Consider the following 14,340-nt stretch of genomic DNA (forward strand, 5'->3'; position numbering starts at 1 on the left):
TTCAGGCGTTTGTTCTAACTAGTGTCAGGCCTAAGACGAAACGCTGGTTTATGCTCTATTCGTGGAAAAAATCTCTAAGTCCCGAAGAAACACAGAGTTTTAATTAACATTCTCTGTAGTAATGAATTTTATGTTAGCTCTGTGAATTTTGACAGGAGTGGGTACCCAGGATTAGCCACGATGCTTTATTACAAAAGCATTGTATGTTAATTCTGTATCTTATATCGCCTTTAAATACATTTATTTACATTCTCAGTCAAGTGAGCTAAAACGCAACAATTCTACTTGTCGAAGTAGGTTTCCACACCTCAGTAGTTCTTACAGGAATACTGGCAGGATCATACATTTGCCTCATAAAAACGTATCTTCTGGGACAATATTTAAAGCAGAAGCCTTTAATACACGCGAAATGTAATTATAACAGAGTTGCAATCATTGTCAGTCGAGTTACATGCAGCCGTCCTTAAACACTACGAAACGTATCCTAAGCAGGTTTAATCCTGCTAATGGCATCATCAGCTCCTGCACCCACGATCTTCATGTCAGCCTTCAGACGATCAAGACACCGTTTCTTGGGACGGCCGTGTGATCGATTTCCACCTAGGTCGTACTGGAGAGCTGCCTTAGTAACTTCTCCTGACATGCCCTCACCATCTGAGGCGAGATTCTAGCATCTTGTCCGAAACTGGTCTAACTCCCATCCACTCTCTGACATGCTCATTTCTGACTTGGTCGAGTTTCGTAAATGCTAACGACCAACGAGATATTTTCAACTCCATTTCAAAGAGGACTTGCTCGTGTCTTATTGGGACTGGCCAGCATTCTGAACCATACATTGCATATTTATTATATCTGATTTATTTATTACAAATTCGTTATAAAGAATATCAAATCTTCATAAAGGATGCCTACCCGAATGAAAATTAAAATCTACAGCATGTTTTCAGTTATTTGACAAGTTAAGGAATGGGATTAATGAAGCCCCCATCTAGCGGCGAGGATACGAATTGTGACGGCAGCCGAAGCACGTTGCACTCGTCTGGGGCAATGATTTATGATTGACAGATTAAATGAAATGATATTGGAGAGTCTTTCTTGACAGGGAAAACCGAAATACCAGGAGAAAAACCTGTGCCACCTCGGCTTTGTCCAGCATAAATTTCACATGGAGTGACCGGGATTTTAACCACGGGACTCATTGGTGAGAGGCCGGCTCGCTGCCTCCTTATCCCCGGAGGCTTTGTAAAGGATGCCTAGCTAAATATGAAATGAAAGTCATGAGTGAAGGAGGAATTGAACTTTCTCTGCTTTATCCTGCATAATTCCACTCACCTATCTGAAGCGTGCTGGTTCACGTATTATACCTTCGTATTCACCAGGAGATATCGAAGCTCTTATTCGAAAAATTATTAAATCAATAAATGGTCACTGATCTGCATTTAGGGCAGTCGGCCAGGTGACAGATTCCCTAATCAGCTGTTTACCTAGTCTCTTCTTAAATTATTTCAAAGAAATTGAACATTCATCGAACATCTCACATGGTAAATTATTCCAATCCCTAATTCCTCTTCCTATAAAGGAATATTTGCTTATCATCTTGAATTTCAACTTTATCTTCACTCAAGCCTATTCGCCTACTAAATGTCATACAGTGTAGGCAACACGGCGTACACTCATGTACTACAGTCAGTAACTTATTGGCAGGCGCTTACAGTGTAGGCAACACGGCGTACACCCGTGAACTACAGTCAATAACTTCTTGGACTGCCGCTTACAGTGTAGGCAACACAGCGTACACTCATGTACTACAGTCAATAACGTCTTGGACTATCGCTTACAGTGTAGGCAACACAGCGTACACTCATGTACTACAGTCAGTAAAGTATTGGACTGTCGCTTACAGTGCAGGCAACACAGCGTACAATCATGTAATACAGTCAGTAACTTATTGGCAGGCGCTTACAGTGTAGGCAACACGGCGTACACTCATGTACTACAGTCAGTAACTTATTGGCAGGCGCTTACAGTGTAGGCAACACGGCGTACACTCATGTACTACAGTCAATAACTTCTTGGACTGTCGCTTACAGTGTAGGCAACACGGCGTACACTCATGTACTACATTCAGTAACTTCTTGGACTGTCGTTTACAGTGTAGGCAACACGGCGTACAATCATGTACTACAGCCAGTAACGTCTCGGACTGTCGCTTACAGTGTAGGCAACACAGCGTACACTCGTGTACTACAGTCAGTAACTTCTTGGACTATCGCTTACAGTGTAGGCAACACGGCGTACACTCATGTATTACAGTCAATAACTTCTTGGACTATCGCTTACAGTGTAGGCAACACGGCGTACACTCATGTACTACAGTCAGTAACTTCTTGGACTGTCGCTTACAGTGTAGGCAACACAGCGTACACTCGTGTACTACAGTCAGTAACTTCTTGGACTGTCGCTTACAGTGTAGCCAACACGGCGTACACTCGTGTACTACAGTCAATAACTTCTTGGACTGTCGCTTACAGTGTGGGACAAACAGCGTACACTCGTGTACTACAGTCAGTAACTTCTTGGACTGTCGCTTACAGTGTAGGCAACACGGCGTACACTCATGTACTACAGTCAATAACTTCTTGGACTATCGCTTACAGTGTAGGCAACACGGCGTACACTCATGTATTACAGTCAATAACTTCTTGGACTATCGCTTACAGTGTAGGCAACACGGCGTACACTCATGTACTACAGTCAGTAACTTCTTGGACTGTCGCTTACAGTGTAGGCAACACAGCGTACACTCATGTATTACAGTCAATACTTCTTGGGCTATCGCTTACAGTGTAGGCAACACGGCGTACACTCGTGAACTACAGTCAGTAACTTCTTGGACTATCGCTTACAGTGTAGGCGACACGGCGTACACTCATGTACTACAGTCAATAACTTCTTGGACTGTCGCTTACAGTGTAGGCAACACGGCGTACAATCATGTACTACAGCCAGTAACGTCTCGGACTGTCGCTTACAGTGTAGGTAACACAGCGTACACTCGTGTACTACAGTCAGTAACTTCTTGGACTATCGCTTACAGTGTAGGCAACACGGCGTACACTCATGTATTACAGTCAATAACTTCTTGGACTATCGCTTACAGTGTAGGCAACACGGCGTACACTCATGTACTACAGTCAGTAACTTCTTGGACTGTCGCTTACAGTGTAGGCAACACAGCGTACACTCATGTATTACAGTCAATAACTTCTTGGGCTATCGCTTACAGTGTAGGCAACACGGCGTACACTCGTGAACTACAGTCAGTAACTTCTTGGACTGTCGCTTAAAGTGTAGGCAACACAGCGTACACTCGTGTACTACAGTCAGTAACTTCTTGGACTGTCGCTTACAGTGTAGCCAACACGGCGTACACTCGTGTACTACAGTCAATAACTTCTTGGACTGTCGCTTACAGTGTGGGACAAACAGCGTACACTCGTGTACTACAGTCAGTAACTTCTTGGACTGTCGCTTACAGTGTAGGCAACACGGCGTACATTCATGTACTACAGTCAATAACTTCTTCGACTGTCGCTTACAGTGTAGGCAACACGGCGTACACTCATGTATTACAGTCAATAACTTCTTGGACTGTCGCTTACAGTGTAGCCAACACGGCGTACACTCGTGTACTACAGTCAATAACTTCTTGGACTGTCGCTTACAGTGTGGGACAAACAGCGTACACTCGTGTACTACAGTCAGTAACTTCTTGGACTGTCGCTTACAGTGTAGGCAACACGGCGTACACTCATGTACTACAGTCAATAACTTCTTGGACTATCGCTTACAGTGTAGGCAACACGGCGTACACTCATGTATTACAGTCAATAACTTCTTGGACTATCGCTTACAGTGTAGGCAACACGGCGTACACTCATGTACTACAGTCAGTAACTTCTTGGACTGTCGCTTACAGTGTAGGCAACACAGCGTACACTCATGTATTACAGTCAATACTTCTTGGGCTATCGCTTACAGTGTAGGCAACACGGCGTACACTCGTGAACTACAGTCAGTAACTTCTTGGAATATCGCTTACAGTGTAGGCGACACGGCGTACACTCATGTACTACAGTCAATAACTTCTTGGACTGTCGCTTACAGTGTAGGCAACACGGCGTACAATCATGTACTACAGCCAGTAACGTCTCGGACTGTCGCTTACAGTGTAGGCAACACAGCGTACACTCGTGTACTACAGTCAGTAACTTCTTGGACTATCGCTTACAGTGTAGGCAACACGGCGTACACTCATGTATTACAGTCAATAACTTCTTGGACTATCGCTTACAGTGTAGGCAACACGGCGTACACTCATGTACTACAGTCAGTAACTTCTTGGACTGTCGCTTACAGTGTAGGCAACACAGCGTACACTCATGTATTACAGTCAATAACTTCTTGGGCTATCGCTTACAGTGTAGGCAACACGGCGTACACTCGTGAACTACAGTCAGTAACTTCTTGGACTGTCGCTTACAGTGTAGGCAACACAGCGTACACTCGTGTACTACAGTCAGTAACTTCTTGGACTGTCGCTTACAGTGTAGCCAACACGGCGTACACTCGTGTACTACAGTCAATAACTTCTTGGACTGTCGCTTACAGTGTGGGACAAACAGCGTACACTCGTGTACTACAGTCAGTAACTTCTTGGACTGTCGCTTACAGTGTAGGCAACACGGCGTACATTCATGTACTACAGTCAATAACTTCTTCGACTGTCGCTTACAGTGTAGGCAACACAGCGTACACTCATGAACTACAGTCAGTAACTTCTTGGACTGTCGCTTACAGTGTAGGCAACACGGTGTACACTCGTGTACTACAGTCAGTAACTTCTTGGACTATCGCTTACAGTGTAGGCGTCACGGCGTACACTCATGTACTACAGTCAATAACTTCTTGGACTGTCGCTTACAGTGTACGCAACACGGCGTGCAGTCATGTACTACAGTCAATAACTTCTTGGACTGGCACCTACAGTTCAGGCAACACAGTGTACACCTATGTACGAACTACAGTCAATATGTTCGGGGACTGGCGCTGACAGTCAAGGAACACATAGACCTGTCATTTCCCTTTTTTTCCCGCTGCATTTAGTATGGTGTTACTGTTATGAACTTAACCTTTTCAACATATTATTCTGTTTTTTCCAGGCATGGGCATGTTGGCAGAGCGCTACCCCGACGACAAGGAACGAGGCAATGCAATGGGTATCGCACTTGGAGGGTTGGCCCTTGGAGTCCTCATTGGTCCACCTTTCGGGGGTGTAATGTACGAGTTCGTGGGCAAGTCTGCACCATTCTTGATTCTGTCCGCCCTGGCACTCGGCGATGGATGTAAGTTGTCCGTTTAATCAAACATCCTACACACAAAATAGAGGGAGTCTAGCTTCCAAAACAAACTCTCCATTTCCGTCAGTAATTAATGTTACTGACAAAGTACACTGATTTCGGACGATGAGAAGATTCGTAAAAAAGAAACAGTCTCATTGACCCTCTCTACACAGGACAGATGCAGGATAACTGGAAAAGCTGGGATATTAGGATTTATAAGCAACAACTCTTCCACAAATGGATCCACTGCAGAATTATTGCAAATACATTTTTCATCTGGCATCGACTAAAAGGGAAAGCCAGATCGCTTTTTCAAGTTATCCAACCAACCGCCACAAACACGAAAGTCATATTTTTCATTAATTTGTTTGTAGAAATTAGTTTTTCTTTGAGAGTATCTGCATTAACGAGTGCGTTCCGGCTGGGTTCCTGGAGAAACCATACAGAGTGCTTCGTCAGATACTGAGTCATCCCCCGCCTTCATGTTTCATGTAGGGTAATGGGAGGTATGTTCGAGAAACAGACAAGTAGCATGTGTCCGCTGGAGCAATGAGACCAAGGCAAGTAACTACAGACACCTGTTGAGAAATCAGGGAACTGTTAGTAATGCTTAGTGTGCAATAGGGAAGTTCATGGTACTCGTTCTAAGATTTATCACGAATATACCTCCCTTTAAGTACAACAAATTTTACTGAGATCTCAATTTTCGCCTGGTTTCTTTTAATATTGTAGATTGTTGCTCCACCGGCACTACATATATTGATCGGCTAATCACTCTGTTCCTCACCTCTATCCAGTTCCTTAAGTATATCACACTTTTCAAGTTATGGCGAAATCCCTCCATCCGAAGGCAGAAGGGTTCAGCACCTCCCAACCGGCCAGCCGAGGAAAGGAAATTCTCGTTCAATATAATGTCCGAAAACATGGATGACGTTTTTAAACAGTTTGTTTTACGTCACACCAACAGAGATAGGTCTTACGGCAACGATGGGATATGAAAGAATGGGAATGAAGCGACCGTGGCCTTAATTAAGGTAAAAATGGGGAAACCACGGAAAACCATCTTCAGAGCTGCCAACAGTGGAGCACGCTCACAGCTACGCGCCCCTAACCGCACAGCCACTGACGTTCTTAATGCTTTGACTCAGGTCAAGAGAAATTGCAAAGCAGGGAACTAAGCGTACTTGGAGGAGCTACTCTCCGCGAAAGTTTTAGTGACACTTCGGCTCCCTAGCACTGAATAGATAGACCTCGGTTAACTTCGAGATAGGGATTATTCATCGCCATGAGACATCTGCCGGTGCAATTGCAAAACTATTGTTATTTATACCATGAAGCAAATAAATATAATAATAATAATGTTATTTGTTTTACGTCCCACTAACTACTTTTTAAGGTCTTCGGAGACGCCGAGGTGCCGAAATTTAGTCCCGCAGGAGTTCTTTTACGTGCCAGTAAATCTACCGACACGGGGCTGTCGTATTTGAGCACCTTCAAATACCACCGGACTGAGCCAGGATCGAACCTGCCAAGTTGGGGTTAGAAGGCCAGCGCCTTAACCGTCTGAGCCACTCAGCCCGGCCAAATAAATATAGATGGAAACTGAACTTTTGAAACTAATTGCAATGGCTCAGAAAAATCCAAGTACATCAGATGAACACCTTAGAAATCGTATTCGGAGACCAGCATCACGGCCTATACACAGTAAGGGCAGAAAAATAATGGCATAAGTAGCAGATTGCTGTGATATAGGAAAATTAAGAATGCATTTGCTCTTCCCGCCGTAGCAAGTCGATTGAACAACTGTTGCATTATGGGAAAACCTGTTTCCACGATTAAGAGGAATTAAACATTTTCTGCTTTTCACTGTTAACGAACCTCCAGGCACCCCTGGTAAAAAGTGACAGCCCAGTATAATTTTATTAAATTATCATGAATAATAAAGAAAATCACGAGACGTGATGTGTGTGTGACGCAGTTATGGACTTTAGAAAATAAAGGTTTGGAAATTTCCTATAGACAATAGAGTACTATCGATTGTATTAAGATTTCAGTTCCATTCAGTCGGCAGTACTACCGGAACCGTTGAAGCTCTCTCCTTGTCCCTCACCCCCGTCAAACGAAGTGTCACTGAACATTTCACGGATAGTGGTCACATTATACTGATGAACAATAAATGACCTTCGGTGGATATCTTGGTATCCAAGACACGTTCTAAGACGACTGAAACATGTTGATTCAAAATATGCAGACTATTTGTCTCTATTATCCATCGTTCTTGAGATATACTACATCAACCATTCACATATGCTTAACATTGTATCAGGAAAACAACTCACAGACAGAAGTTTCACTAGAGCAGTGATAGCTATATGGAGTATTAATGAGCATAGCTTTAGCTAAGATCAATGCAAATACACCGCATGGCACATGTTGGACTTGTCTGTTACACAGCTGCACACGTAGCAAAACAGATCTTGTGAGTCTATGCAACGTCTGGACACCATATATCACGAATATCCAATATAAACATACCCTATTTTACAAAGTATTTTAGGGTTATAGTTGAAACATAAATTTATAAGATAAACATAATGATGGTGATTTACAGAACCAATTTACGAAATGTACGATGAACGAAAATTAGGAAGTGTTTGCAACAACATTTCTGTATGAAAATATGATGTAGTGGTTGTGAAAGCTGAATATTACAGCAGTTCAAATGAGAGTCCAAATCAAATCTTGCTCTTGTAAACACAGGACAATCAAATATAAAACGATCAACTGTTTGTGTGGACCCACAAAAGCAAGAATAGTCACCTGTCAAAATAATTGTTAAACGTTCAAAATATGATTTGAAATTTCCATGGCCTGACATAAAATGTGTTAATTCAAAATTTGGCACTAAACTTTTGCACTGAAGTAGGTTGTACACTGTGGGAAAATGTATTCTTCTAGTAACGGATCCATTTGTAGCAGAAGTGCAAATGAGGTTCCATTGCTTCAAGATATGTTCTTTGATCTGTCTTCTTGCATAGCATCAGGGAGAACTATCATACATGACTTCCAGATTTTATTGAGCAGTAGCTTTTGCTAGTTGATCAGCTCTCTCATATCCGATGGATCCAGTATGTCCGCGAATCCAGGAAATGCACATATGACGGTTTTGTTGAGCTATAGTTCTTATATCCACTGCTAACGGCCTCGTATCATATTTGTTGTCTATAGATTTCAACGCATCTTGCCAGTCACTAAGTATTTGGACCCTTTTGTTGTTGTTGTCATGACACCACTGTATTGCACATTTAATGGCAAGCAGTTCTGGTTGAAAGACCGAACAGCAGGCGGATAGTTTATACTGCGCTGTAAAAACTTCACTTTCGTTTTCATAGACTACAAAAGCACACCCAACAAGGTCCTGGACGCCATAATGTCCACTTTCACTGAGAATAAAAAGCAAATGTAAATATTCGGCTTTGCGTGAAAAATAACAAAAACAAAAAAAACAACTCGCGATGAACGTTGTTCCATGAAAAATAAAACTTAGTCAGCATCTTCAAAATCAGACATTATAGAGCAAAACGGTTCTCAGATTTGAAACCAGCATGAATAACTGTATCGTAAAGAGTAAACATCATGTCAGATATCTACAAATGTAAATCAGTGTTATTGAGAAGCTATTACGACATGTTTATATTTGCAAGTTATAAACTTCATATTGGGGTCCGTATTGAACTGCGTATAAGCTCTTGAAAGAATTGTATCATATAACTCCACCTTTTCAATACACTTTGTGATTTATTAAAAATCAAAATCGAAGTTACATGTTCAAATATTATTATTAACGAAAATGCTCACAATGTGCAAAATACAAACCTACTGTATCTTACATCACTATAAACCTAGTTTTGTTATAGATATTTGTCTTTTACTGCATATATCTGTATGATATCTTTCACAGTGTCCATTGCACAATTCACACACACAATTATCATTTGGGTGATGAAATATCTTATTTTGGCAGAACATGCGATGAAAACCATGTATTGCATATCGCGTTATTACGTGTCTGAGCTCGTAATTTGCTTGTTTCCAAACATCCATCTTTATGGCGTCTGTTGAATAAAAGTCGTTCCAGATATAGCTGCGTTTTTCCATTCTAATTTTGAATGTGTTCTAGAAGGCCTTAGTATTTGGCAGGTTTATCTGCATTCTGATGTCTTCTATGAAGAAAGTTTATTTTAGTAAGACATAGGTCAGTCTTGGTGGATCCCATAAGTTGCTATTGGTGCTATAGCTGTTTTACAAAGTATCAATGCTGTTTATGTTGAAATTTTTTGTGGTTGTTGAATGTTGTAAATTGCATTTATTGTTGATGTTGTTCTTTCTGTGATATGATTGTTAAAAGATGCCAATGGTGTTTGAAGAGTATATCCGAGATATTTGAATGTTGGTACTACTTTTAGAGGTTTATTTTGAAGTATCAATGTATCTTTTGGAGAGATCTTACCACCTCTTCTGAAAATCGTTTGTTTAGTTCTGTCATGATTTATTTGAAAGTCATTTTCTAGGGCCCATGAAGTGAGCCTGTCTAGTACCATCTGGAGCTCTTTTCTGTCTTCTGAATCTATTACCATATCATCTGCATAGAGTAGAAGTATTGCTGCACTGTCCTTAATGATATTTGTAATGTCTGCTGTCATGATATTCAACAGTAGTGGGCTAATCGGATCTCCTTGAAGAACACCATTAGCTTGAATCAAACTCTTGGATAAGGTGATATCATCAGATATTTCGATGAAATTGTATTTTAAGATGTCTGAAAGTATTTACGTTATTTGGTATGCTTCGCCAATCAACAGAATGAGTTTTCGGATGAAATTTATGAAATTTCTGTAATCTATGAAGACTACAAAATATTTTTCCCTGGGTGCCTTTTTGTATCTTGAACATGTTCTAGTAAGCAGTTCACAGCATGGAGAGTGCTTCTTCCCTTTCTGAAACCAAATTGGTTTTCTGGTATTAGAACATATACATCATCAGTAAGCCTGCCGTCTAAAATTTCCATCGATATTTGGAAGGAAGTGTATAAATCTGGGTTACAATTTTCCCCCTTTCCTTTGAAAAGAACATTTATTATTGATGATTCTACATTGTTTGGGTATTTCTCTGTACTCAAACATGTATTCAATAGTTCTATCTAATAGTCTTCCATCAGATTGTAAGATTATTTGAGATGTTCTGTACATATCCCGTCTGGTCCTGAAGCCTTGTTATGTTTTTGCTTTTGTTATTGCATGATATATTTCCTGTCTCCTTATCGGGGTGACATTTTATGTTATTCCCGGAGCATAATATACATATGCGGTGTACTTATGTTTGATATTTAGAATGGTGCCAAAATGATTTTCCTATGTGTCCTTTTATTGCAGATGGTCTTGGTTTTCTGAGCGCTATGAAAGGATCTTTTTGAGCAAGTTCTGCTTGTCTTCCGGCATCTAGATCTATGCGGTCTGATTTTTTCTGTTTAATTAAAATTTTGTACAATTGTACAATTTTTCTTGTTGGGCGTATAATGATAAATCATGCTTTCGTATTGTGGTTTTGGCTTGATGTAGTGCTGATAGGGTCTTCTTCCATTCATCATAGCATTCTTTGTCAAACCATGGTTGTAATTTCCTAACCTCTATTTGTGTTTGACATGATTGCAAAGTCGTTGTGCATAATTCTACTGCTTCTATTATTTGATGTTGCTGTGTTAGACGTGTTGCTTCTTCTACGTTTCCCAAATTTTCTTTCAATTTTTCCAAATTTAATCTCCAAGATATTCTGGTCGCCACAAGGTTGATTGAAGATAATGGTTTATTCAATTCAAAAGTTGTTATAACTGGTATATGTTTTCTTATTGCTGTTTTTTTCTAATGTCCAAATTGCTTCCTGTTTAATTAATTTTATGCCTTCTCCTCTGAATAATACAATGTCTGTTGCGCTGGTACCATTTGCCACAATGTACGTTATGTTAACATGTCAGGCTCGTTAATGAGGCTATACCTTCTTTCTTCTAGTGTATCCAGGGTTAGATCTGTTATATAGTCCGGTTTATCAATTCGTGCATTGAGATCGCCTGCAGAAATTACTCGTTTATCAACCACCGTTCATGTTAAAGCTTATTCGTTCAATTACATATTCTACAGTTGTCTGAGGTTGAGCATATATGCCTTTTGTTGTAAGATAATTTGTTTCAACTATAACAGTGTTTTCATCAATTATGACTTCCTTTATTTATCCTAGAGAAGGTTTAAAGAAGATGGAAACACCTCCTGCTGGTCTTCCTAAGGTTTGGCGAGCAAAAGAGTGGATTCCATAGAAAACTTTTATAGTACATTCTTCTGTAAGGAAGGTTTCCATTAATATGGTAGCGTCATATATTGTTAATATTTCTGTTGAGATAAATGGCATCGTGTTTCGTAAAACCTCGATGTCCCTTAATAAAACATTTCCGTGCTTATTATAATTCTGCACCACTGCTGCGTCGAATCTTTCGAAAACGAAATCTTCTTGCGCTTACTCCTTCTGGCCATAAATCTGATCGTTCTGTGTCCGCGAGAAGTCTGAACATAAATTCTACTTTGAAGGCCTTTTTGTCTCCATGGGTAAGTAGGTCTTCGCAATCTATACTATCTTTGATTCCTTTTTTTTCTCAAGGTAACGTCTTACATTTTCTGTAGTTGTGTTTTCTTTAGGTTACCTAAATATAGCCATGCCTTCTTTTACGCAGATTCAAGTTCATTGTTTTCTAGTACTCGTGTCCCAATGATGGTTTTCACTTGATTAAAATGTATTTTTTGTCTTCCTCATGTGTGTACTTGTGAATCTCTCTGGTCGATATTGTGATAACTCTCCCCGTTGCTTGCTTGAAATGGCTTCTCATTAACTTTTCGTGTGTTTATATCAGTTACTGTCAATTTATTGTGGTTTAGGCACTGATTAACTTTATCTTCTATTACTACGTTTAGCTTATTTGACATAAAGTCCACTATAAATTGCACGACCTTTTTTTCTATGTTATGTCGTCTTTTTCTTTAATTGTGTTTATGTTTTGCATAGGTGATGTCATCTGTATCGAGTTAGTTCAATTAGTTGAATATTGCGTCTGAGACAGGTGACCATCAGAAGTCGATAGACATTGAATGTCATTAGTTTGTTGCTCCATGATGTTGACAGATGGCGTTACTTTTCCTCTAGATAATTTGTCTTCTCCTTGCATGTCAACAATTTGACTTCTCCTAACCTCGTTTCAGGTATTCTCAATTTCATCATTCCTAACGTATAGAACAGTTTCCATATCAATGAAACAGGTTCCAATGACACTTACCGCTTGTAGAATATCTTCTTGCATCTCTTTTTTTAGATAACCTCCTATTTCCGCGATATTCCCTAAACTTTTCAGGGCACCTTATAGTCGTGTATTAATCTCGTCCGCCATTTTATTCCACCAATTGGTAGATTCAAAATCTGGAGATTGTGGGTTCGGATCCCACTGGTATCCGGTTGGCCATGTTAAAATATCGGGACATGTTTCGCCTATAATATAATAAGCATCTTCATCCTTAATGTCCTTAACATTAAAATTATAATTAAAGGACATAGGCCCAAATACACGAGTTTCCAGTTGGAAAATGTGACATATACAGACGAAAGGACAAGGTGTTAACTGCACGTGTGGACAATGAATAGCACCTAAATATCGTAACACACTAATTAATTACGGTAGTATACAGGGCAATATGGCCTTCCCGGTACAAAGAATGACAACACAGTACACATAAAGTAGACATGGCAAACTTGGGCCTAAAGACCCTCAAAGTAGTCCCCTGCTATTGACACCACACACTGCCAACGATGTGGGAGACACTGAATACCATCTGCCTCAGCATTTGCCGCACCATGTATGAATCGAGTCACTTGTTGGCGCACAGCATTATCAATGTCCTCTCGTGTTGCAAACCGCCTACCACGTAGTGGTTCCTTAATTTTTCGAATGAGATCAAAGACACAGGGCAAAATGTCGGGACAGTACGGTGGGTGCTCCAATTCTTCCCATTCCCAACGTCGCAGTAGCTGCCCTACACACTCCGCTTTATTTGGTTTTGCATTGTCGTGCAGGATTATTGCACTGTGTACAAGGTCCGTACGTTTCTCCCGAACTCCGCGTCGTATCTCTCGCACCAGGAAGTTCCTGTAGTACTGTGCGGTCACTGTTCTGCCATGTGGAACAAAGTGGCACACAATGACACCCCTGACGTCATACGCGACGATCACCATCAATTTGACTGGGGAAGGATTCTGACGGACCTTCTGCCTCCTTGGTGATCCAGCATGTCGCCACTCCGCGGACTGACGTTTCAGTTCTGGTTCGTATGCCCTGGCCCAAAATTCATCGATGGCGATTGTTCGTGACAAGAATGGATCGCCGTCCTGTTGCCAGCGTGCAAGGTGGTCGGAGCATATTGCATAGCGCACCCACCTTTGAACTACCGTCAGAGCATGCGGTACCCACTGCGATGCGATTTTGCGCAGTTGCAGCTCATTATGCAATATCCTGTGGGCGGTGCGTTTCTCGATGCCACTTGCTCTCTTTAACTCCAGTAGCGTCCATCGTCTGTCTTCATCCAGGAGCTGCTCGATGATGGCACGTGCCACGTCGGTCCGCACAGTGACAGGTCGTCCCGAACGTTGCTCATCACTGGTTGACACACGTCCTTGCTGAAACTTTCCTACCCACCGTGCTACTGTACGGTATGGTAGGGCATTATTCCCAAGGGCTTCCACTAATTCACTGTGACATTCCATCGCATTTCTCCCTCAGAGAACGGCTATTTTGATGTAAGCGCGCTGCTCAACACGGGTTACTTCCATCTCGCACGACACTCACCAA

At 41.2% G+C, this 14,340-nt stretch overlaps 1 protein-coding gene across 4 annotated transcripts in view; it reads left to right on the forward strand.

The window, feature by feature from the left end:
* The window catches only part of Vmat (Vesicular monoamine transporter), a 678,793-nt gene that overhangs the window by 597,688 nt on the left and 66,765 nt on the right, over positions 1-14,340 (forward strand). For all 4 annotated transcript variants that reach the window (XM_067147806.2, XM_067147802.2, XM_067147804.2 and 1 more), the window contains exon 7: positions 5,223-5,405. In XM_067147806.2, the coding sequence (XP_067003907.2) occupies positions 5,223-5,405 (183 nt within the window). The remainder of the gene's footprint in view (positions 1-5,222; positions 5,406-14,340) is intronic.

The sequence above is a fragment of the Anabrus simplex genome, chromosome 5 (genome assembly GCF_040414725.1).
Source record: "Anabrus simplex isolate iqAnaSimp1 chromosome 5, ASM4041472v1, whole genome shotgun sequence".
Taxonomy (NCBI): domain Eukaryota; kingdom Metazoa; phylum Arthropoda; class Insecta; order Orthoptera; family Tettigoniidae; genus Anabrus; species Anabrus simplex.